Source organism: Schistocerca piceifrons, chromosome 7, assembly GCF_021461385.2.
Source record: "Schistocerca piceifrons isolate TAMUIC-IGC-003096 chromosome 7, iqSchPice1.1, whole genome shotgun sequence".
Classification (NCBI taxonomy): Eukaryota; Metazoa; Arthropoda; class Insecta; order Orthoptera; family Acrididae; genus Schistocerca; species Schistocerca piceifrons.
This window is the reverse complement of record NC_060144.1, coordinates 510,624,661-510,651,501: the sequence shown is the minus strand read 5'-3', so window position 1 is coordinate 510,651,501 and position 26,841 is coordinate 510,624,661. Positions and strand designations below refer to the sequence as shown.

Genomic DNA, 26,841 nt, shown 5'->3' with positions numbered 1-26,841 from the left:
TGTGAATTTCTAAGGGGCCAAACTGCTGAGGTCAACGGTCCCTACACTTACGCACTACTTAAACTAACTCATGCTAAGAACAACACACACAGCCATGCCCGAGGAAGGACTCGAACTGCCAGTGGGAGTCTGGAACCGAGCGACCGCTACGGTCGCAGGTTCGAATCCTGCCTCGGGCATGGATGTGTGTGATGTCCTTAGGTTAGTTAGGTTTAAGTAGTTCTAAGTTCTAGGGGACTGATGACCTCAGTAGTCAAGTCCCATAGTGCTCAGAGACATTTGAACCATTTGAACCTCCGGCGGGAGAGGCCTCGCAGTCCGTGACATGGCGCCACAAACCTCGTGGCCAGTCCGCGCGGCAAAGATGCTTCTCTTTCGCGGGAAGATTAAAGTGCAGATTAACTGGTAGCATAGTAACAGATTTGTCCTGTGGTGCGCTTTTTCAACTTTAAAAGCAGTGCGAGCGAGCTTACTTAAATGACCTGTAACTACCTACTACTTTCGTGCGCCCTCTTCTGCAGAGTTAAATTTTGTCATTAGTCTAACCTGATCTCTTTCTGGAGCCCTTCGCGAGTCATTTAATATTCCAGGGGAAGGAGAGGCAGATAACATCTTAACACAAATTATTCATTGCGTTCGTAGCTCACTCAACCGAAGATTCTGTTTCATCGATTTGTCCTAAGCTGAACTTGAAGTGTTGGCAGAAGAGCCAACACCGTGTTGCTAGAGGAGGCCGAAATGCACGCGTTTAATTACACGCAGACTGGCGTGAGGTCTGGAACAGTTAAATGTAATTAATATAGCAAATAAGGTACATTGTTGCTGGAATACTTAACTTTAATCCATAATTGGTGTACATCGCTCTTGACGGTACATTAATATGCTCAATATAAACTGGTAATGGCGCCTTGCTAGGTCGTAGCAAATGACGTAGCTGAAGGCTATGCTAACTACCGTCTCGGCAAATGAGAGCGTCTTTGTCAGTGTAGCATCGCTAGCAAAGTCGGCTGTACAACTGGGGCGAGTGCTAGGAAGTCTCTCTAGACCTGCCGTGTGGTGGCGCTCGGTCTGCAATCACTGACAGTGGCGACACGCGCGTCCGACGTATACTACCGGACCGCGGCCGATTTAAAGGCTACCACCTAGCAAGTGTGGTGTCTGGCGGTGACACCACAGAACTCATACCCGACATTGCGGTCGGAGTCTTGATTTGGTATTTAATTTTACCGTATATATTTAAGAGAGTATTCCGTATGTTACAGACTGCCTAATGATCAGTGCAGCGGGTCGGGTGGCCAGTCGGTGTCGGACGTGATACTGTACTCCCTCTGCGGCGGCTAAAGCGGTTTGCACTAATCCTGACGCTGTATTTATGATACCACTGTTATTCTGTAACTGCTCCTGTTAGCAAAATTTTATTTTAACTCTGGTACAGCTCTTGGAGCATTTTATCTTTCCGCTAAAGTCTAAAAACTGCTTCATAATCCTCGTTAAATTACATCCATTTTGGGCATTAGCACTTCAGAGTAATTGTTCAGTTGTTATTTAAGAGCTCTAACGCAGCTAAAGACTCTTGTTCTGTATTAATCGAAATATTCTCATCGCCACTAAAATTGTTTTAAATATTCTCTCAAGCTAGCATTTCAATCCTGCTATGTAATTTTAAATAAATTGTCTTGTGTAGTTTAGGAATGGTGCTTAATCTTCATTTGGGTCCAACCATTCCAAACCTCGAGCAATCAATAAATCGCAGGAAGCGTATCATTGGTCTCTAGCGGGACAAGGTTTTACGGAAAGCACAGAATTTTCACTGGGACCGGGTACAGGGCAAGCTCGCAGTCGCAGAAGACACTAACGGCGGACCGGCGACGACCAGATACTGACTGGCAAAGCGCTGGACAGCCCTGAGTCACCACCAGCCGCGATCTGAAGTCATACGTCGCGGCTCGTCACACCATGACGCCAGGGCCAGCGTGCCTGTCCAAAACATTGCGAAGAATGGGCCTCTACACAGGTCGCGGTGGTACTCGCCGACGACGGTCATACAGGGTGGTGTAGAACCAGCATTCGTCGCTGAACACAATATGACGCCATTCAACAGCTGTTTGTGCTTCCCGGTCACGGCACTATTCCAGATGCAATTGCCCGTATTGGTGTTAAACGCAGATTACGCAGGGGAAGGTAGCTCCCTAGTACAACTGCTGTTATTCTCCGATCAGTTGTGCTGCATGAAACATTACTTGTTCTCGGGTGGCAGGCGAAGACGTGACGGGGTTACGACGTGCTTTCTGAACAATACGGTGATGCTCATCCTTTGTGGTGGTCAGATGTGGTCGACCGGAAACATGGTGTATGTCTGCCCTCACAGTCCCATGCAGTCCAACATCGGGCCAATGTCACATCCCATTACCCCATAAATCTGGATATTGCACGATTCAACCAGCCGGCCAACTGGTGACCCACAACGAGGCCCTTTCAAACTCTATCAGGTGCTGATAACACTGCCTCACACAGGGAGGCGGCATCTCGTGTCCTTCACAGTGATCACTCGATATCTGAAGCTGCTCATGTCTCTTATATGTCCTACCAGGCCTGGTAACAAAACTAATTCACTGAGGTTGCCATTCTGCCTGTTAGAGACGCTGCAAATCACTTATACACCAACCGAATGGTATGGTTCAAATGACTCTAAGCACTATGGGACTTAATTGCTGTGGTCATCAGTCCCCTAGAACTTAGAGTTACTTATACCTAACTAACCTAAGGACATCACACACATCCATGCTCGAGGCAGGATTCGAACCTGCAACCGTAGCTGTCGCGCGGTTCCAGACTGTAGCGCCTAGAACCGCTCGGCCACTCCGGCCGGCCCGATGGTATGAACGTGCAGGTAATTACATTGATACCGGACCATGTCTTCCGGGTGTTTCTCGTTTTTGGCAGGAAGTCTAGTTTCTGGGCAGGTTTTTATGATGCCCAACCTTACATAGGGCTCCGAGCTCTAATTTCTCTCGCATCTAAAGCATTGCTAGGAGTGCTGAATAAAAGGCTATACGGCAAGTTGAATAGGTGGATTGGGGAAGAACAGTTTAATGCTAATGACCTGTTAAGAATCATAGGGAAAAGTTATATTGAAAGAGGTAGAGAAATTTATGCTGTTTCTAGCGATTTGAAAAAAGATTCCGACAGAGTTCATCTGATGAAGCTGTAGCATATTTTGAAAGGGTAAGTAGTAGATTAGAAGGAGAGGTGATTAAAACAGTATCTATATTTACAACAGAAAGTAAGAATAAGTATTGGAAATGGAATATCGGAAACAGCACTGGAAGGGGCGTTAGACAAGGTTGTTGCTTCGCTGGTGTCCAAAATTAAAACAACAAACTGCTGTTTCTCCGTCCTGAATCTAAATCGCGATATAATCGTACAAATTGTCAATAGACGTCGTTGCAATCGTGTTCTGCACGGAAGATGGCATTCCGATCAACGGCAACCACGCCAGCAATGACTTCAGGGCACCTACCAACCGGGGTAGGGTTTGCACATCCATAATCGTTGTGTACAAGTCACAGACGGTGGTGCAGTATGGCAGAGAGAAGAAGCCTACATCGTGTGAAGCTTATTTTTCGAGCTATTCTGGTTTGTCAACTTACACCAGGTTCGAAATGTAACGGTAATCGACGAAATGCAGCCAGGAATGAGCATAATGGGGAGGGGCCATTCCATTAGTAGTATGTGGGATAAGTTGAGAATTTGGGTGTAACAGGGGGCGTGGTGGGGAAGTCCGTGCAGCTGTGGTGACCAGTGTCCAGATGGCGCGGTGATAACCCGGAACGGTAACTCTGTGTTCGGTCAGAGAGCTGGCTGGTCTCCGTAATAATAATAGTAATAATAATAATAATAATAATAATAATAATAATAATAATAATAATAATAATAGTAAGAGTTAAGGGATCAACAACGAACTTCAACCGATGCCTTGTGACATCTGCTACGACAAAAAAGTGGACAGAGTACCTGCCTAGCAAGCAGGAGATCCGAGATCGAATCCCGGTCCAGCACAAATTTTCAACTTTTCCCATTGAGCTAAAACAATGTCCACTTGCAGTCAATGTCTGTAATTCCTTTGTGTTTTTGAAACATAAATGTCTCGCTACTTCAATATGCTCACAGATAGGCAGTGCGCGTGCAGTTGAGGAGTGACTCGATCGCCGGGCCATCTGTAAGGGCTTAACGATTCACCTGCGCATGCGCACTGGGGTGACAAATTTTTTTGTCCGGTCAGCTTGTTTAGCTCTTCCAATAACAGGTAGGCATTTTACTAACCAATCACATTTGTGACGTCTTTCTCAAGCCCTAACCCCCTTTCCTGGAAATAGCCCATTCACACAACTTCCAACGGCAATGGTTGGTCGGGCATAACATTATTATCGTCCAGTGATGTTGGCAGTTACACGATGGCTGCATGGCGTTGGACATATTTGCGCCGCTGCCAACGTTTGCTCATTTTCCATAGCCCAAGCGCCTAAAACAGAAGCTCTGCGCTGCTGTTTGTAGACTGTTGTCTGCAGGAAGATCTGCAGAGGATGGACGAGACACATCCATTACGGAAACTTCCTGGCAGATTAAAACTGTGTGCCGGATCGAGACTCGAACTCGGGACCTTTTCCTATCGCGGGCAAGTGCTCAACCATCTGAGCTACCCAAGCACCACTCGCGACCCATCCTGGAAGGATTGAAGCTGTGATGACGGGTCATGAGTCGTGCTTGGGCAGCTCAGATGGGCAGTCCGGCTCTCGCAGCCGTGCGAAGCAGACGCGCAGTGTGTGCTCTCCGCTTTCAGCGAGGGCCCGCGCACCTTGTTTACTTTTCTTCGGCCGTAGCGCTACAAGACCTTCTACATCTACATACATACTCCGCAATCTACCATACGGTGCGTGATGGAGGGTACCTCGTACCACAACTAGCATCTTCTCTCCCTGTTCCATTCCCAACCGGAACGAGGGAAAAATGACTGCCTATATGCCTCTGTACGAGCCCTAATCTCTCTTATCTTATCTTTGTGGTCTTTCTGCGAAATGTAAGTTGGCGGCAGTAAAATTGTACTGCAGTCAGCCTCAAATGCTGGTTCTCTAAATTTCCTGAGTAGCGATTCACGAAAAGAACGCCTCCTTTCCTCTGGAGACTCCCACCCGAGCTCCTGAAGCATTTCCGTAACACTCGCGTGATGATAAAATCTACCAGTAACAAATCTAGCAGCCCACCTCTGAATTGCATCTATGTCCTTCCTCAATCCGACATGATAGGGATCCCAAACGCTCGAGGAGTACTCAAGAATAGGTCGTATTAGTGTTTTATAAGCGGTCTCCTTTACAGATGAACCACATCTTCCCAAAATTCTACCAATGAACCGAAGACGACTATCCGCCTTCCCCACAACTGCCATTATATGCTTATCCCACTTCATATCGCTCTGCAATGTTACGCCCAAATATTTAATCGACATGGCTGTGTCAAGCGCTACACTACTAATGGAGTATTCAAACATCACGGGATTCTTTTTCCTATTCATCTGCATTAATTTACATTTATCTATATTTAGAATTAACTGCCATTCAATACACCAATCACGAATCCTGTCCAAGTCATCTTGTATCCTCCTACAGTCACTCAACGACGACACCTTCCCGTACACCACAGTATCATCAGCAAACAGCCGCACATTGCTATCCCCACCATGGCAAACCAATGCAGAAGATCAACCTTGAAATTCTCATTTCGGAACGACTTTTGGACAACATGGTTGTGGAGAGAAGCAACGATTAGTATGATTAATCAATAACTCAAGAACAGCCTCAATCGCATTTATTATTGTTATAATACCACCAACCGGTTTCAGCCCGACGTAGGGGTCATCTTCTGGGCGTTTACACCATTGGTCAACTGCTGGTGGTGTCACTCCTGTCTACATAGCGGCAGTCGACCAATGGTGTAAACGCCCAGAAGATGACCCCTACGTCGGGCTGAAACCGGTTGGCGGTATAATAATAATAATAATAAATGCGATTAAGACTGTTTTGGGGTTATTGATTTATCGGAACGACTTTATGCGACCAATGGCGCTCGAAGTCGAACGCTTTTTAATAGGGGAAGCCAAGATCCTTGCTGCAGACACTGTCGGCATTCACTTCTCGATCGTCAGCAGCACGGTCTATGTAAAACTCATAAACGAAGCTACATGCGACAAGGTGCTTCGTGAGATGAAACAAGAACTCCGCTTCTGCCACGCAGACGGAAATGTTGGCAACGTCGAGGTCGGCCATGCCGCAATGGGACTGCGAACTATACGTGTATTCGAACTTCCACTTGAACTCCCTGCGGCAGACGTTGTGGCGGCGCTTCGCCCCTACGGCACGGTACACGAACACGTGGCTGAAAAATGGACCCAGTTTGAGACGTATCCAGTACTCAATGGAGTACGCCAAGTGCGCGTTGATCTCCAACGACACGTGCCATCCTATCTACAGATAGAAGGGGCCGGGCCATAGTTATTTATGACGGCCAGCCGAAGACGTGTTCCGGATGCGGCAAGGAAGGTCTCCTTCGTTCCGAGTGCCTCCAGTGTCGGATCACACAACTCCCACCAACGGACGTTGCACCTCCACCGACGAAGACTTTTCTCCCCGTGACTTACGCGGCGGAGCTCACGACGTTCTCCACAAAACAGACACAGCCGACCGATTTAGCGCCGGCCACGGTGGCCGAGTGGTTCTAGGCGCTTCAGTCCGGATCCACGCGACTGCCACGGTCGCAGGTTCGAATCCTGCCTCGTGCATGGATGTGTGCGATGTCCTCAGGTTAGTTAGATTTAAGTAGTTCTAAGTTCAAGGGAGCTGATGACCTAAGATGTTAAGTCCCATAATGCTCAGTGGTGGAAAATAGTACGATAACTCTCGAGCTACCGAACGCGAGACATTGACGACAGGAAGATTGCAATTGATTCCCTTATTGTACCGACCGAAGCATTTGTCCAGGTGGGGCGTGAGTCAGTGCCGTCTTCTGACAATGAAGGCCACGTACGGAAACAGCAATCACCGAAACGCCGAAAGCGCCGTCGTCGGACAGAGGCGGAACACGGCGCTTCACATTCGGCCGGGGAAGAACAACTGACCACTCAAGAAGCCAACCGCGAGGCTGAGGCCGCTTCCACTGACTCTAACCTTGCAGAACAGACAGAGAAACATGCAGCGTTCGACTATCAGCCCCTTGACATAAACAGTGAGCAGCCGGAAGGTACCAGTGCAGGCTGCGAAGTCGCCCGATCCCTTACTGTCAAACATTCCGAGCCTATGGAACATGAACGGACATCCGCGCCCACTTCGTGGGCCGAGGACGTCGAGGTTCAAGATCTCGATCCAGGGCCAGCTGAGGCGCCGCCGGATCATGTAGCATAAGCAGCACAAGGAGGACCACGTTGGGCGGGTGGTGACATCACTTACGATTTTCGCTTCCCTCCAACATCGACATGGATAACCTCTTCCAACCAACGCGTTGCCAGGCTTACCCCCTGGCGACAATGAATATCAACATGATAAGTTCTCCTGTCAAGACTCACCTTTTGAAAGAAACAATACGAGCCATGGGAGTTGATTTTGCTTTCCTACAAGAAGTGAAAACGATCGCACTCCCGAACTTTTATGGTTACGTCACATATGTGACGCCCGGTGGCCCTGCAGACACCGGAGTGGCAATATTAGTGCGTGATGGTATTGAAGTTACTGACGTCACGTATCTTCCCTCTGCGCGAGGAATATTACGGCGCTCAACACCCGATTCATTAATGTTTACGCGCCGTCGGGTACCACAAGACGTCACGACCGCGCCAGGTTCTACTCCGCGGATGTCGCCCCTTTTCCTTGGACAACAGCGTCTTCGCCGGCGATTTTAATTGCGTACTTCACCCCTAGAACCAAATCCCACACTACCTGCCCTGTCCGGAACTGGGTGCGATGATCCAAGACCTTCACTTGTGCGACACGTGGGAAAAAGTTCACGGTAATCGCTCTGGCCACTCTCATCTTACCAGTCATTCGGCCCGCCGACTTGATCGCATATATGTGTCGTAAGACCTCACACAAGGAGTGGTGGCCGCCGAACAATGGCCTCAGGCCTATTCCGATCATAGTGCCTATACCTGCACTATACATCTCCGCCCCCAACAAGTCTGGCGCAGCAATGGCTTTTGGAAGCTTAGTATAACACACCTCCAGGACCTGGATTGCCGTCGACAAGTTGAAGCAACGTGGACTGACTGTGAACGCCGTCACCCACGATACACCTCGACCCTGGAGTGGTGGCTCATCTGTGCCAAATCCGCAGGACACTTATGCAGTTTGGCAAGGACGTGGCTGCGTGACATCGACAGACCGTCGATTTTTACTACGCGGCGCTCAGGGACCTCGACGCCTTACCCCTTTCCCCGGAGACACAACATGACCAAAGCAGAATCAAGGCTCACATGCTATCAATGACGAAGCGCCGACTAGAAGGTGCCGTAGTCCGCTTGCGACGGCACGACGGAACGGCCGCAGAGGAACCCACTACGCACCACGCTGTGACGGATAAGCGCCGACATCGCCAACAATCATACAACTCAGGACGCAAGACGGTCGCTTCTGTACGACCCAAGCAACCACAGTAAAGGCGGTGGAGGATTATTTTCGTAATCTGTACCAGGAAAGAACCGTAGATGACGAGGCCACTACTGAAGTGTTACAGCAGGTAACACGTAATATCGACGGGGCTACCGTGAATGCGCTAACGGAGGAAGTCTCACTCGAAGAAGTCGAAGACGCCCTGGACAAAGGTGTGGCCAATAAGTCTCCTGGGCCCGATGGATTGCCCATCGAATTCTACCGGACCTTCCGTGACATCATGATGCCTCGCTGGGTTATAATGTTCCGCGAACTTATGTCTCCAGACCGCGTAGTGCCGCCAGCGTTTGTTGAAGGACTTCTCATACAGGTACACAAGCCAGGTGGAGGGCTATCAATTAACGACTATCGGCCGCTCACAATGCTGAACGCCGACTACAAGATTTTCGCCAGGCTTATGGCGGGCCGTATTAAGACGACTTTGCCGATGATTCTCGCCCCAGAATAGACATCGCAGGGGGGAGAAGCCAACGTACACATGGCCACTGGTGACTGTAGGGACTTAATAGCGATCACCTCTGCGTGCCATCTGAGCGGCGATCGTCTTCATCGGTTTCAATATCGCCTTTGATAGAGTGCACAATCACTTCCTCCCACGAGTGATGGACCGTATGGGATTTCACCCGGGCCTCATTGACACCCTACGGCGTCTTTGGACCGCAGCCAACTCACACGCCCAGGTCAATGGAAGGACGGTAGGACCAGTAACCATCAAGAGGTCTCTACGACAGGGTTGTCCCCTTTCTACCTACCTCTATGCAATCGCACTCGAGCCACTCCTCGGGGGCCTTAACCACTGGCTAACAGGAATGACGCTGCGGGACGTCAACTTTCGCTATAGGGCATACGCTGACGACCTGCTACTGCTGGTTCGTTCCAATGACGAAGTTCAAAGCGTACTAACCTGGATCGAGCGATACGGACAGGCCGCAGGCAGTCTTCTTAAGATCAACAAGTCAGCAGCGTTGGATATTTGGCGTGGTCTCGGACCGGAAGCTCTCGCTCCCCTCGCACCAGTTTCTGATCTGCGATATTTGGGAATCACGTTCACGAAGGATATACGCAAAACAGCTGCAGCAAACTATCGACGATTACTACAGATCATATGCGCATGGTACGTCAAAACCTGCTCCGGGACTTGAATCATCTACAACGTGTTGAATACTTGAACCACTACGTGGCATCAAAACTCAACCATGTGGCACAAGTCCTCCCACTGCCGCAGCAGATAGGTCGCCGGCTTCAGGCGGCCTCCAGTTACTACGTTTCCGCAGGTCATATATTTAAAGTACGATACGACACTCTTACTCTCCCAGTGCACAAAGGGGGGGCTGGGATTATTCAACATCAGGGCGAGAGCAGCTGCCCTTTAGACGAGGAAACGATGGAAAGGTCAATATACCTCTCTCACGGGTCTTTTACTACAGGTTCTGATGCCAGTCTCTCACGTCCCACCGGTGTTGGTTCATATGGCTTTGAGCACTATGGGACTCAACATCTGAGGTCATCAGTCACTTAGCACTACTTAAACCTAACTAACCTAAGGACATCACACACATCCATGTCCGAGGCAGGATTCGGACCTGCGACCGTAGCAGTCGCGCGGTTCCAGACTGTAGCGCCTACAACCGCTCGGCCACACCGGCCGGCCCCGCCGGTGTTGGTTGCGCACGTAGCACCACAGCTGTCCCATGTGTCGACCTTCATTCTTGATTACAGCTATGTCAGCTCGAACCTTCCCACCACACGTCCACCAAAGGCGAAAGATTTTTATACCAACCTCCTGCAGGCTGTTCCCCGTAACGTGGTGGAAAACAAGTACCCTACGGTTCATTGGCCAAGAGTGTGGAAAACGATGCACCACAACTTCCTGTCGTCCACGGTGCGTTCGAAGCGGTATCAGATCGCCAACAAAAAATATGCGACACGACAGCGACTATTGGACTGGCAGACTCACCGTATTGCCCAGATTGTCACCTCTTGGATACCGATGAACATCGTTCTACATGCGCAAGTCCTCCGGAGTTTGGCGACTAACACAGAAGATATTGGCTTGTTACCTCCGGGTGACGCCTGATGTGATTGACCCTCAGAACCTACTCTGTCCAGACGAATCTTACTTTCCCGCCGCAAAATATCATGCGCTTGCATGGTCCAAAGGAATTACCATCACCTATATCTTTAGCGACGGAGAGAAAGAGCAGCTTGATTACTGGTGGTTCCTACGAAATGCTCACAATGCCCTCGAACACACACCGAGATACCGTACGCTCTTCGCAAATTATTTACGAAGTGTTTTCGTTAAGCTGCGGTTAATGTTTTCTGCCGCATCACACTTACGGCTGGACGACCTGCCTTGTCAGCGATGAGTGAAGGAAGAGACAAGCTACTTCAAGGATTGCTGTTTTTCCTTGAGACACTAACGAAGCAGAATGCCTTCGTTGCAGATACTCTTAAAAGGCGCTGTTGGAGATATCAGATAACGATGGCGAAGTACCAAACGGAACCAGTTACGTTTATTGAATAACTTTTTTAGCTGGAATTGCATTGGTGATTTACATTTTTTTTACTCTTTGAATGCCACCTTTGTTGTTGCAGCACTCAGTTACTAGAATTATAATTTGTAAAAGTTTCCTAAATGTAATCATGTAAAATAAATACATAAATAAAAAAATACAAATGTAAAAAAAAAATTGAGGGAATAGTTAGGGGCAACGCCTGAAAAGGATTAGTTCATTTCTTTTTTTTATGACAGAGTGAAAGTGGCGGTGCCAAGCGGGAGCTGATTTGATTTTGTTTATTTTATTTTTGGAGATAAAACTTGTCTAAATGAGAAGATAGGTGTAAACAATAAGAAAAAGATGGTAGAGCACATGCCCACGAAAGGCAAAGGTCCCGATTTCGAGTCTCGGTCCGGCACACAGTTTTAATCTGCCAGGAAGTTCCATATCAGCGCCCACTCCGCTGCAGAGTGAAAATCTCATTCTGAAAATCCATTGCTGTTGAACTAGCAGTTGCCAACAGATCACTGACAACCGTAAAATACCTAAAAGTTATCTTCTCGAGCGACCTAACGTGGAATGATGACATAAAACTACTTGGAGGGATATTAACACAATGGGCGTTCAATAAGTAATGCAACACATGTTTTTCTCCGCCAGTTTCGACTGGAAAAATACGGAATTTGCTGTGGAACTTCGTAGAATATCCCCACTTTATCCCCTATAGTTTCACCGAGTTCCGATAGCTGGTGGCGCTTGAAGTAACCTTCAAAATGTCGTCTGTAACGGAAGTATGTTACATGCAGAGAGCTGCCATTGAGTTACTTTTGGCGGAAAACGAGAGCCTTGCAGATATTCGTAGGCGCTTGCATAACGTCTACGGAGACCTAGCAGAGGACAAAAGCACGGTGATTCGTAGGGCGAGGCGCCTGTCATCATAATAACTATTCACGCAAACCTATTCGATCTCTTATGTGCCGACCGGTCGCACACACCTCTGACCTCTGCAATGTTGGATCCTGCACACACTCTCATTCGAAGTGGTCGACGGATGGCAGTCAAACACCTCGCTGTACAAGTGGACGTCTCTGATGGCAGTGCTAACACACTCGTCCACCGATAGGGTACTCTGTCCACTGGGTTCCTAGCTGCCTAACAGAAGACCGTAAAGAGCAAAGAAGGGTCATCTGTGCGGAATTTCTCGTACGTTACGAGACTGATCGTGACAATTTTTGGTCGAACATCATCACAGGCGATGAAATATGGGTTAATCGCTTCGAACCGGAAACAGAACAGCAATCCATGGAGTGGCCTCACACCACTTCTCTACCGAAGAAAAATTTCTAATGCTGATCATTCTTCCGGGTTATACGGCTGTGGTCCATGGAATTCTTCTATTCCTAACGTTTCGTCCAATACTACGTTGGACATCCTCAGAGGTATGGCTGGTCCTGTTGAGTCCTGCCGACTGACGAGTCGGGCGTCGGAGAGCGGCCTAAATACCGAGGAAAGTGGGCGTGGTCCAACTTGCACATAGTAGCAGAGAGAAAACTAGTCAAAGATAAAATGTAACTATCGATAATAGTCCGTCATAGATAAAAATCACTTATAGATTCTGTAACGCCACTGTCCATATCTCGCTTAATTTCAAGGCCTCTTCTTTTCTATTAAAATTATCTTCATGTTTATAAATTTCAATAGCCTCCCTATACAGTCGTGGATAATAGTTCGTGGTAGCACTTAAAACTGTAGTTTCAGAAAACTTAACTACATGGTCACCTGACTGAAGTGCATGTTCCGCAACGGCCGATTCATCTATTTTCCTCAGTCGGCAAAGACTTTTATGCTCCTTTACCCTCGTATTCACACTTCTTTTCGTAGTACCAATGTAGACCTTGCCACAAGTACACGGAATTTTATACACACCGCTAGATGATAATGGTGGCCTTCTATCTTTAACAGAACGAAGTACTTGTCCTATTTTTCTGGTAGGTTTGAATGCCGGTTTCACTTTATGTTTCAGCAAAATTTTGCCGATTCGATCTGTAACCTTACTAATGAAAGGTAAAGACACCGTGTTCTTCCATTGCTGCGTACCATCCTTGTCCTCCAATTAGGTCTTAAAACTCTATTAATTTCTTTGTTTGAGTACCCATTCTTTTCGAAGGCCTGTTTCAGATGATTCAGTTCCGTATCCAGATGTTCCGGCGTACAAATCCGTTTTGCCCTGTCCACTAAACTTTTAAATGCGGACGAAGGGATAGTTGTTCTTCTATCTGATAAAGGCAATGCCACTGTGGTGATGAACAAAGGGGACTACAGAAGTAAGACTTTGGATCTATTAATGGCGGGACATTACAATAAACTTAGAAGAGACCCGACGGCTGTTATTTTGAAGAAAACTAATACGTTGATAAAGCCTTCTACTTCCATTCTACAGAAGGATAAAAAAAGTTTTGCTAAGGAGTGAAGCTAAGTGTCCCAGACTTTATGGTTTACCCAAAGTTCACAAAATAAATCTCCCTCTGAGACCCATTGTTAGTGCGATTGATTCCCCTACTTATTAAATATCTAGGTATCTAGCTACTCTTCCACAACCATACATTGGTAAGACTGATTCTTATGTGAGGGATTCACGTCGTTTATTGAGAAAATTGAAGGTCTAACCTTGGCTCCTGAAGACATTCTGGACAGTTTTGATATTGTATCTCCGTTTACTATGATTCCGGTCAATGAAGTTATGGTTTACATAACGGATGTTTTCCCTGAAGATTTGACCGCTCTGTTTAGACACTGTCTCACATCTAGCCAGTTTCAGTGGGAGGAGGAGTTTTATGAGCAAGTGAATGGTGTTGCCATGGGTAACCCGTTGAGCCCTGCGATTGCCAATTTTTACATGGAGAAATTTGAACAATTAGCATTGAATAAAGCAAATAAGAAACCATGTTGTTGGTATCGTTATGTAGACGACATATTCGTGGTTTGGACACACGGTATAAAAGCCTTGACGAATTTTTTGATTATCTTAATAGCATGAACCCTAAAATTCAGTTTACAATCGAAATAGAAAAAAGACCAGGCTATTTCGTTTCTCGATGTGTTAGTCATGAGACAGAACGATGGCAGTGTAAAACATGAAGTGTTTCGGAAGAGCACACATACTGATAGATACTTACGTAAGAACTCCAATCATCACCCACAACAAAAAAGAGGTGTAATTAAAAGTTTAGTGGACAGGGCAAAACGGATTTGTACGCCGGAACTTCTGGATACGGAACTGAATCATCTGAAACAGGCCTTCGAAAAGAATGGGTACTCAAACAAAGAAATTAATAGAGTTTTAAGACCTAATTGGAGGACAAGGATGGTACGCAGCAATGGAAGAACACGGTGTCTTTACCTTTCATTAGTAAGGTTACAGATCGAATCGGCAAAATTTTGCTGAAACATAAAGTGAAACCGGCATTCAAACCTACCAGAAAAATAGGACAAGTACTTCGTTCTGTTAAAGATAGAAGGCCACCATTATCGTCTAGCGGTGTGTATAAAATTCCGTGTACTTGTGGCAAGGTCTACATTGGTACTACGAAAAGAAGTGTGAATACGAGGGTAAAGGAGCATGAAAGTCTTTGCCGACTGGATAAAATAGATAAATCGGCCGTTGCGGAACGTGCACTTCAGTCAGGTGACCATGTAGTTAAGTTTTCTGAAACTACAGTTTTAAGTGCTACCACGAACTATTATCCACGACTGTATAGGGAGGCTATTGGAATTTATAAACATGAAGATAATTTTAATAGAAAAGAAGAGGCCTTGAAATTAAGCGAGATATGGACAGTGGCTTTACAGAATCTATAAGTGATTTTTATCTATGACGGACTATTATCGATAGTTACATTTTATCTTTGACTAGTTTTCTCTCTGCTACTATGTGCAAGTTGGACCACGCCCACTTTCCTCGGTATTTGGGCGGCTCTCCTACGCACTTCAGTCAGGTGACCATGTCGTTAAGTTTTCTGAAACCACAGTTTTAGGTGCTACCACGAACTATTAGCCACGACTGTATAGGGGGGCTATTGAAATTTATAAACATGAAGATAATTTTAATAGAAAAGAAGAGGCCTTGAAATTAAGCGAGATATGGACAGTAGCGTTACAGAATCTATAAGTGATTTTTATCTATGACGGACTATCATCGATAGTTACATTTTATCTTTGACTAGTTTTCTCTCTGCTACTATGTGCAAGTTGGAGCACGCCCACTTTCCTCGGTATTTAGGCGGCTCTCCTACGCCCGACTCGTCAGTCGGCAGGACTCAAGCAGGACCAGCCATACCTCTGAAGATGTCCAACGTCGTATTGGACGAAACGTTAGGAATAGAAGAATTCCATAGACCACGGCCATATAACCCGGAAGAATTATCAACAACAGTACCATCCGGTCGTGAAAGCCTTCATTATAGGATTAAAAAGTTCTAAGTTTCCCCCTCATCCGGCAAAGTGATACGATGGCCTTCTGGGGCTCTGAAAGGGTTATTCCGTTTGATGCCCTCCTACACGGTGCAAAGATGGACTAAGAAATGTATTGCGGTACCCTTAGGAAATTGAAGAAACAACCTAGGCACAAAAATGCAATCGAACTTCTCCTTCTCCTTGACAACGCAATGCTCGACAGAAGCCTGCGCTCCTGACAGGAGCTCACAAAACTTCATTGGTCTGTTCTCCCTTATGCACCCAGCAGTCCTGATCTTGCACCTTCCGACTTCACCTATTTGGCCTAATGTACGATACCCCTGTGGGAAGCGTTACGTAGATGGCGCTGCAAGACGTTGATTTCGACGTCGACCAGCAGGGTAGTACCGTGCGGGCATACAGGACCTCCGTAAGGTGACGTAAGGCCGTCGCGCTGAACAGAGGTTGTGTTGAAGAATGGGGCTTTGTAGCCAAAAGAGTGGGGAATAATATGATGTATTTGAATTGTGACTAAAACCAATCTGCTTTCTTTCAGAAAACAAAGTACTGCTTTACTTATTGAACGTCCCTCGTAATTCATCCCCAAGAAAAGTGGCTCGTAAGACACTCGTTCCACCACACTCGAGCACTATTCTCTGGTCTGCGAACGTAACCAGATTGGATTAATACGAGGGGGAATTGGAAAATAAGTTTCCCCTGTCAACTGTGGTCACAGTTGTGTGTGAAAGGAAATAAAAGGGAATGAAACATTAAAGATAAGACATATCTTTATGTTTCTACATAATTCCCACGTACATTGAGACATTTGTCATACCGCTTTATAAGCTTCAGAAAGCTTTCCAGTAAAAAATCAGGGTGTTGCATACGGAAGAAGCGTGGAACGGCTTGTTTGACGTCAGCATTGCTGCCAAAGCGTCTTCCGCCGGGAGTCTTCTTTAAAGCAGGAAACAGACGGAAGTCACGTGGTGCGAGATCCGGACTGTAAGACGGATGGTGTAGGCGCTCCAAACCAAGAGTTGCAATATAGTTTTGCGTTGCCGTCGCCGTGTGTGGTCTCGCATTGTCATCCAACAGCAGAACGCCAGATCTGAGAAGGCCAGACCGCTTTTTCCGAATCACCCCTTTCAATTTCAACAGGGTGGCACAGTACAGCGCAGCATTGATGGTTACATCCTCCAGAAAGTCCAGCAGCAAAACTCTTTTGGCGTCCCAGAAAACGGTGAGTAGCACTTTACCTGCAGACGGAGTGCTTCTGAACTTCCTGATGACGGATTTTTCGACTCCATGGATACTGCCTTCGATTCGGGCGTGTAATGGTGGACCCACATTTCATCCCCCATCACAGTCCGAAACAGAAGGTCATTGCCAGATTCATGGCAACGCACGAACTGTTCCAGGGTGAACGCCATGCGTTGTTCCATGTTTGTCGGGGTCAGTTGGCGGGGCACCCATCGTGTTGACACCTTCCTGTATCGACGAATGTCGTGGATGATCTTGTGAGCTCGCTTATGTCCGCTTCCAAGTTCTGCCGCTACTCCATCGATGGTGATAGGCCGGTTCCCTTTGATCATGTCATTCAAATTCCTGACATTTGCATCTGTAGTGGCCGTGCTCGTCCGTCCAGGTCTCGGTATGTCCCGCACTTGCTGACGTCCATCACTGAATTGCAGGCACCATCTCAGCACCATTTGCCTCGACATCACACCTGACCCATACACCTCAACAAGGCGGTTATGAATTTCTGTGTCTGATACTGCACGTACCCATTCACAGCGGATAACAGCTCTTACTTCAGCCTTTGACCACGACTCCAAACGCATCTTCTCTTTATAGCTCCGGGAAAAGACTGAGCGGCTGGCCTCCGCTTTGCGCAGGCACTGCGACAAAGCCATCTGCTTGATCGCGGTCGACCTCTGCCCAGTGGTGTACCGGTGTCTTGCACGTGCGCGTTCACCTGCCGTGTCGTCTTTCGCCAATATCACAAAACTCTGCCCACAGTCGACAGGGGAAACTTATTTTCCAACTCTCCCTCGTAGAAGAGGTAGGAAAGAACAAATGAAGAGCGGTGCGTCTCGTCATGGGATACTTTACTCGGCGGGAGAGCCTTACGGAGTAGTGCCAGGCAGTACAGGAGCGGCGATGTACACGACGGAGAGATTCACTGTTGAATAACAGACGGCACACGTTCCAAAATAAATCGGGCAGCATTTTACATCCTCCCCAATACACTTCACGAAATTACCACGGTGAGCAAATTGGAGAAATTGGAGCTCAGACACACAGTCGTTCTTTCCACGAGCTATTCGGAATGAAACAGGGAATGGGGGACATTTTAGTGGTATCAGAAATACCCTTTGTCACTCACTGTAAAGTGGCTGATGGTGCATGTATGTAGACCTGCCAGCAGCGAATACACATAACAGTCACCCTACAAAAAAGTCAAATGTGTGTGAAATCTTATGGGACTTAACTGCTAAGCGCCGGTTGGAGTGACCGTGAGGTTCTAGGCGCTACAGTCCGGAACCGAGCGTCCGATACGGTAGCAGGTTCGAATCCTGCCTCGGGCATGGATGTGTCTGATGTCCTTAGGTTAGTTAGGTTTAATTAGTTCTAAGTTCTAGGCGACTGATGACCTCAGATGTTAAGTCCCATAGTGCTCAGAGCCGTTTGAACCATTTTGAACTGCTAAGGTCATCAGTCCCTAAGCTTACACACTAATTAACCTAAATTATCCTATGGACAAACACACACACACCCATGCCCGAGGGAGGACTCGAACCTCCACACAGTCCACGACTGCAGCGCCTCAGACCGCTCGGCTAATCCCGCGCGGCAGTCACCCTACACTAACCAGCCACATTAATGTGACTACTTTCTATGCTCGACGTCAACGTACAACAACCACTCAAAGACGACAGGTGGCACCACTAGCAGTGGACGATATATAAAGCGTGTCAGGGGGACGCGGGAAACAGTGCAGTTGTCGTAATACTGAAACGTAGCGATTTATCTGACGTCCAGGAGGGCTTGATCATTGGCTTTCGGGCCTGGGGTGGAAGCATTTGCGGAAAGACTAAGTTTGTAAACTGTTCACGTGCTGCAGTAGTTAAAGTGCACTGTGCATGGGAAAATGGCGCTATCCAGAACCGGCACAGAGTCAATTGTGGTGCATCACGGGCCATAGATGACAGGACTGGACTACAGCTTCGCAGATGTGTTGAGCAGCTGACCACCCAGATGAACCAAGGGCTACCAACAGCAACAGTGTCTCCTCGAAGAACGTTCAGTGAACGTTGCTGCGTAAGGGTCTTCGCGGCGGGTGCCTGGTCATGCACCCATACTGACTGCAGTTCATCGGCGGCGAAGGTTGGAATTTGCGCGCCAATGCCGCAACTGCGCAACTGGATGTCCACTGAGCAGTGACAGGTGGCCTTTTCGGATGTATCACGTTTAGTGCTCCATCAGGCAGATGGTCATTGGCGTGTAATGCGTGAAACGTGGGATGTTCGTCATACACGGAAAGTACTCACATCAACGAGTTTGAGTCATGGACTGGATATATTCTCACAACGAGTTGTAAATATGAGTAAACTACATAAATATTAGATCAGTGAAAGCAAAATTTTTCTTGTACTCTGTGAGGATATGGGACCCGAATACCCGACTTTTTTGTACTTCCGTCACTCGCGATGGCTCACTGGGATAGTGTATCGCCTCATACATTCCAAACAAGGCTACATATGCACACTGTTCTTGAAACATAAAAACACTAGTACGTCCAACACTCTTTTGAAAAAAAAAGGTTCAAATGGCTCTGAGCACTATGGGACTTAACTTCTGAGGTCATCAGTCCCCTAGAACTTAGAACTACTTAAACCTAACTAATCTAAGGACATCACACACATCCATGCCCGAGGCAGGATTCGAACCTGCGACCGTAGCGGTCGCGCGGTTCCAGACTGTAGCACCTAGAACCGCTCGGCCACCCCGGCCGGCACACTATTTTGGAACTAATGTTTTCAACTAGAGCATAATTTGGTGATACCTTGATAAATCCCCCTGCAGGTGAAAGTACCACGCAAATTTTAAAATTAATGCATGAAATTTCCTCTTTTGGAAGAAATAACAACTACTGAAAATATAAATTACTGAAAATGTTTGTAACTGCTGATGGAAGACAATGCAAATCTATTTGGATCATTTATAGGCAAGAAGAAGAAAATATATACAATTGACTTGCAACAGTAACTGAAGATCAAATTTCAAAACGGGTAACTTCATTACTTGCGGGCAGAAGTACAAGATAAATATGCGATACTCAGCGGAAAACTCAACGAATATTAATACGATTAGCTACATTATATTTCTGAGACACCAACCTTTCCTTTTTTTTTTTTTTTTTTTTTTTTTTAGCGCTCACTGTAATAAACAGCGAATATCATAGAAACATTAACGTGAAACATGAAATGGTGGGGTAGATGATGTATCCTGCCTGTTTCTGATTTGGAAAGTTGTGTAGCGAACAACAAGCCCATCCAGCCCATTAATTTTATGTAACTATATTTTATTCCGTTAATTAATTGCTATATTAATAGCTAACTTTATCAATAAATTGTTTGCGAATTAAAAATAACTTTTCTAATTACCATACTAGATTCTCACTCTACAGCGAAGTGTGGGCTTGTATGAAACTTCCTGGAAGATTGAAACTGTGTGGCAGACCGGGACTCGAAACCAGAACCATGCCTTTAGTGGGCAAATTGTTCTATCGAGTGAGCTATTTTTATTTATTTTTGCTATAAGTCTTTTTGGGCTGAAATACAATGAATTGCAACGTTGTACAAGTAATGACGTAGAGCTTAACCTTTTATCAACATATCCTTCAAATAATTTACTACAAATAAGTAAGTAATTAATTTAAAAAGCCGATAAATACCAGTGTACATTTTATACCCACAATAACATAATTTCCTTAAACAATGCAAACAGATTTTAACTTCTGCTTGCAGAATGTTTCTCTGTACTATGTTGATATGTTGTCTGAACTGATTTGTTGCTGTAAATAAGAGAAATTAAGCTGCAGAATTACAATAATTTCAACAGAATGTGTTTTCCTGAAGTAAAAATGTCAGGTGAAAACTCTCAAATTTATGTTAATGATATGAATTATTTGTTCAAATCCTTCTCTACATGAAAATTATTTGTCCAAATTCTTGTTAAACTGTATACAAAGTCGAATTGGATGCAGAACCTAAAACATAATTTTGTTCGCTTTCTCACAGACATAAAAGCCATCATTACACCAATCAATACTTTTGACTATCGCATTTTCATTTGTAGTACCAAAACAACCTGTATTTTAAATCGATGGTCTTTCTGATTTTATATGATTTTTTCCAGCTGTCTTTTCCACCAGGTAGTTGTAATACTGACTTGAATGCGAGCTGTTTATCGTCGTTTGCATTTCTTAACCTGTCACGAATATCACTCGCAGACAACTGTGCATTGACGCTTTCCGTCTGACCCCCGGATGAGACCTGAATCTCCAATGTTGCTAGACACTAGTCGTGACCCACCTTAGCAACTTTACTTTCGTCAGTACATCCGCATTTACCCGCAAAGGCAAAGATTCCGATTTCTATCCCGTTGCAGCACACAGTTTTAATCTGTCAAGAAGTTCCACGTATTCTAATTAATAATACTAATATATTTTCACTGTAATCCGACAAACTTCGCACTTCAGCTGCCTCACACAAACCAACGTTTTTACTTGCAGCTCCGTGAAAAGCCTCGTATGTATTGAGAGTGCTGGAAACCAAATAAAGTTTAGGAACCATTGTTGTAAACAGCAGTAGTAATTGTAAATGTGTTTAACGTGTGGCAAGCATCGTGTCCGGCGCTGTGCTGGAACCAGTCGCTACATACACAGGCTACGACTACTGCGTGATACCCTGGTCCGTTACACGACTCAAGCAGGCGGAGTATCGGTTTTAGCCAATAAACGAGCTAAAGGAGCATTATCAAGATGTCCGGTAAAATCGTTGCATCGTTTAGTACTTGGGTGGTGTGTAGCCAGCACACGATACTGTAACAGACACTGGAATATGCTCTTGCATTTTTCTAGATGAAGTAACCGTACGTCTCTTCAGCCGCTGATAGATCTCTGAATAGGAGGGTTACGTGCATTTTCACACAGCTGTCCGAAGTTATGGTTTGGTAGGTAAAGAACGGTCCAATAGTGTGTTGGATCCGCCTGGTAGTCGATTTCTCCGCACACCAAGTAGGCCGTGCGGGCAGCCGCATCGCCAGGAGGAAGTGGGCATACGGCTTCGGACACCGGGATGTTTCCTTGTATGGCCGGGGCTGTTTATCACGGAGGTACACGTCGGCTTCACAGCGTCTGCGGGGCGACAACCTCGCCGACAGGTAACGTGTCTGTCGCAGTAAGAAGCGTTGCCAACAGGGCATCGTTTTGCCACATCAGGTCACGTGCCCTCGCAGCGCCAAACGGATGCTCACCCTGCTTGGCTATTTAGGGCACTGATGGACTGTGCTAACTCAGTTAAAGTTTGCGCCTCAAGTCAGTAGTACCAGCAGCTCCTGTCTGGGAGCAAGAGCAGTTTAGTGTCAGTGCTCCAAGCAGCAGACCCAAACTAGTTCATAGTGATCTTCACCAACGGTATATCAGTCACCATACGCAGGCACTATCGGCCCAGTAACGTCCCAGAACTTCACGCCAACGCCTATCACGACTCTTAGGTTTGCCGCGTGGGCACATAACAGACGATATTACAGGATAGATATATCTGTTGCATGAGGTCTGTTCAAAAAATTCCGGAATTTTGTCCGCAACATTTTTCTGAGTTTACCTTCTGTTATTGTGCATGATCTTCGAAATACTCCACAATTGATGGACCGCTCCCAACGCTCATTCCACTTCCAGAAGCAGTGTTTGTACGCCTCTTGCTGGATCGCGCGAAGCGCTGTCTGCGAATTTTCCTTTATCTCGTCTATCGTTGCAAATCGTCGTCCTTTCAATGGCGTTTTAACTTCATAAATAAAGGAAAGCTCGCAGGGGGCCACCCCTGGACAGCACGGAGGATGATGCAGCACAATGATTTCGATTTCGTTTTTTGTGCAGTAGTCACGCACCAAGAGAGATGAAAGTGTGGGTGGGTTATCGTGATGCAAGAGTTATGAATTGTCTCGCCACATTTCAGTCAATTTCCTTCTCACATTTTCTCGCCGGCGTCGCAACACGTCCCGAATGTACCATCGATTAACAGTTTGTCCCTGTGGAACGAATTCTTGAAGAACTAATCCTTCAAAGTCAAAGAAAACTACCAGCATATCGTTGATATTTGACCGGACCTGATGAGCTTTTTTTGTCTTGGAGAACCCTTCTCGACCGTGAAGATTGAACCTTGGTCTCAACACCCCTGTCTCATCACCAGTTATGATTCTCTTAAGGAATACCTCGTTCTCATTTGCGCGATCCAGAAGCTCTTCAAAGATTGCGAGGCGCGGGTCTTTCTGGTCTTCACTCATGAGTCTTGGGACGAACTTTGTGGCAGCACGATACATTCCAAAATGCTGTGTCAGGATTTCATGACATGATAAAACTGAAATGTTACGTTCTTCTGCAATCTCTCGGACAGTCAGTGTTTGATTGGTGCGCATAATTTCGTTGACGTCCTCTACACGAGCGTCGTCGGTAGACGTCGAAGGGCGTCCTGAACGAGGGTCATCTTTAAGTTCCGTTGGGCCATTTTTAAACCGCGTGAACCATTCGTAACACTGAGTATGGCTTAAGCACTCATATCCGTAGACTTACTGCATCGTTTAGTGTGTCTCCGTGAAGGTTTTCTCGAGTTTCACGCAAAACGCATTGCTCCTCTAACTCTGCCATCTCTAAATTCGCAAAATGTGCGACACAACGATCTACTCAGTACAGCACTGAACAATAACTAACAGACGTTCAACAATGAAACTTTTGGCAGCTACACAATAAACACAGGTGTGTGCAGGGATGCCAACCCTATTTCGCGCCAACACTCCACTGACGCGGAATTACGAATGTTCCAGAATTTTTTGAACAGACCTCGTATGTGGTTGTGTGGATATTCATCCAGGTATTATTGGTTATTAAAGTTATTCATTTAAAAGTGTGTCCGATCACTCCTCAGTTCAAGAATACATTATGCAGATTGCAGTCCTGTTTCCATTTCATGGCCAGGCTGCTGATTATCAGAGCTCCGAAACTGATTGTTCTGAGAGTTCATTTATCGTAGCGAGCAAAGCCGAGCTTCATCTGAAAAAGTGTAATTCAGGATCAACGTCTCTGTCGAGCACATACTGCAACAGCTAGTGACTGAAGCATTCTAAAACCGTCAGTAGTTCAATGCCATTACTTTGGAAGCTTTCAGTTTTAGTTTGTCCACAATTCTGTGAGTACGTGACACCTACACTAAAATTCGAAATGCTAAATGATTTAATGATTTTCTCGGACACCTTTTCAAGACCGCTTCTAACTCGTCTGAACGGCTGAAACCGATACTCCAACTGCCGAAGTCCGAAAAATGCCTGGAGCATCATGCAGCGATGGCTGCCTGCCTTCAGGAGTACTGGTTTCCACCGAGCATCAGACGCGGTGCTGGCGTCACAAGCGAACACCGCTCTGTATAATATGTGAGATGGCTGCAGGATTGTGAGGTCGAGGCCACGTATCACACAAATAAGAAAGTGAGAGGGAGAGTCGTACCTGGACTTCCAGCCCGTGGTAGGCGACGATGAGGCCGAGCAGGATGACGGTCGACACGGAGATGAGAGTCTTGAGCGCCGTCGAGTAGAAGGACGCCTGCAACACAGCGCAACCCGCCTGTAAAAACACGGCGAGGCCGGCGCTGAGTGATGGTCTGGCTGCCCTGGGGCGCGCGCGGCTAGCTCAGCAGGTGAGGGGAGTGGAGGCCCGGCATGCACTGCCCCTGCGGCGCGGGTCACATGCACGCAAGCGGCGGCGGCGGTGGCTGCATGCTTCCTCTGCCGGATGCGACTCACCAACGCTTCCAAACTGCTCACTACCTGCAGTTCCGTGGACGTTCATTTCAAGGGCAGTATGATAAGACTTGCGAAACTCTAATGAGTAACCACACTGTGAAAAGACTGACTAAATGCTAAATATGAAGCACGATTTATATGAGACAGAAGCCTAAGTGTTTCAAAAAGGCGAGGTAAGAAAACAGAAGGAACTGGAAACGTGGTTATGGAGGAAACTAGGGGGTATTAACTGGGCAGACGGGATAAGGAACAAGGTGTTCATAAGACTAGATGAGGAGTACAGAAACCTCTTGGACACTATAATGAAAACGAGAAAAAATTGGTGAGGCCACCTCTTGAGAAGACAGTGCTTACTCCGGCAAGAAGCTGAAGGGATGGTAAAGGTAAAGAGAGAGGCAGGAAAAATAAGACATCAACTTAAAGAAAGTGTCGTCTAAGAATATGATTGCTATGTGGAAGCGAACTGAAGAGGAAACAATGAGGCAGGCAGAGCTGTAGAAGTACTATGTTTGGACCTCCCACAAGTTAGACATGATTTGTTGTTGTTGTTGATGTGGTCTTCAGTCCTGAGACTGGTTTCATGCAGCTCTCCATGCTACTCTATCCTGTGCAAGCTTCTTCGTCTCCCAGTACCTACCGCAACCTACATCCTTCTGAATCTGCTTAGTGTATTCATCTCTTGGTCTCCCTCTACGATTTTTACCCTCCACGCGGCCCTCCAATTTTAAATTGGTGATCACTTGATGCCTCAGAACATGTCCTACCAACCGATCCCGTCTTCTAGTCAAGTCATGCCACAAGCTCCTCTTCTCCCCAATTTTACACTCCTGGAAATGGAAAATAGAACACATTGACACCGGTGTGTCAGACCCACCATACTTGCTCCGGACACTGCGAGAGGGCTGTACAAGCAATGATCACACGCACGGCACAGCGGACACACCAGGAACCGCGGTGTTGGCCGTCGAATGGCGCTAGCTGCGCAGCATTTGTGCACCGCCGCCGTCAGTGTCAGCCAGTTTGCCGTGGCATATGGAGCTCCATCGCAGTCTTTAACACTGGTAGCATGCCGCGACAGCGTGGACGTGAACCGTATGTGCAGTTGACGGACTTTGAGCGAGGGAGTATAGTGGGCATGCGGGAGGCCGGGTGGACGTACCGCCGAATTGCTCAACACGTGGGGCGTGAGGTCTCCACAGTACATCGATGTTGTCGCCAGTGGTCGGCGGAAGGTGCACGTGCCCGTCGACCTGGGACCGGACCGCAGCGACGCACGGATGCACGCCAAGACCGTAGGATCCTACACAGTGCCGTAGGGGACCGCACCGCCACTTCCCAGCAAATTAGGGACACTGTTGCTCCTGGGGTATCGGCGAGGACCATTCGCAACCGTCTCCATGAAGCTGAACTACGGTCCCGCACACCGTTAGGCCGTCTTCCGCTCACGCCCCAACATCGTGCAGCCCGCCTCCAGTGGTGTCGCGACAGGCGTGAATGGAGGGACGAATGGAGACGTGTCGTCTTCAGCGATGAGAGTCGCTTCTGCCTTGGTGCCAATGATGGTCGTATGCGTGTTTGGCGCCGTGCAGGTGAGCGCCACAATCAGGACTGCATATGACCGAGGCACACAGGGCCAACACCCGGCATCATGGTGTGGGGAGCGATCTCCTACACTGGCCGTACACCACTGGTGATCGTCGAGGGGACACTGAATAGTGCACGGTACATCCAAGCCGTCATCGAACCCATCGTTCTACCATTCCTAGACCGGCAAGGGAACTTGCTGTTCCAACAGGACAATGCACGTCCGCATGTATCCCGTGCCACCCAACGTGCTCTAGAAGGTGTAGGTCAACTACCCTGGCCAGCAAGATCTCCGGATCTGTCCCCCATTGAGCATGTTTGGGACTGGATGAAGCGTCGTCTCACGCGGTCTGCACGTCCAGCACGAACGCTGGTCCAACTGAGGCGCCAGGTGGAAATGGCATGGCAAGCCGTTCCACAGGACTACATCCAGCATCTCTACGATCGTCTCCATGGGAGAATAGCAGCCTGCATTGCTGCGAAAGGTGGATATACACTGTACTAGTGCCGACATT

At 47.1% G+C, this 26,841-nt stretch overlaps 1 protein-coding gene across 1 annotated transcript in view; it reads right to left on the bottom strand.

Annotated features, from left to right (window-relative positions):
* Window positions 1–26,841, bottom strand: part of LOC124709053 (small conductance calcium-activated potassium channel protein) — a 256,373-nt gene that overhangs the window by 223,151 nt on the left and 6,381 nt on the right. Inside the window, exon 2 of the mRNA XM_047240699.1 lies at window positions 24,447–24,624. Within this exon, the coding sequence (XP_047096655.1) occupies window positions 24,447–24,624 (178 nt within the window). The remainder of the gene's footprint in view (window positions 1–24,446; window positions 24,625–26,841) is intronic.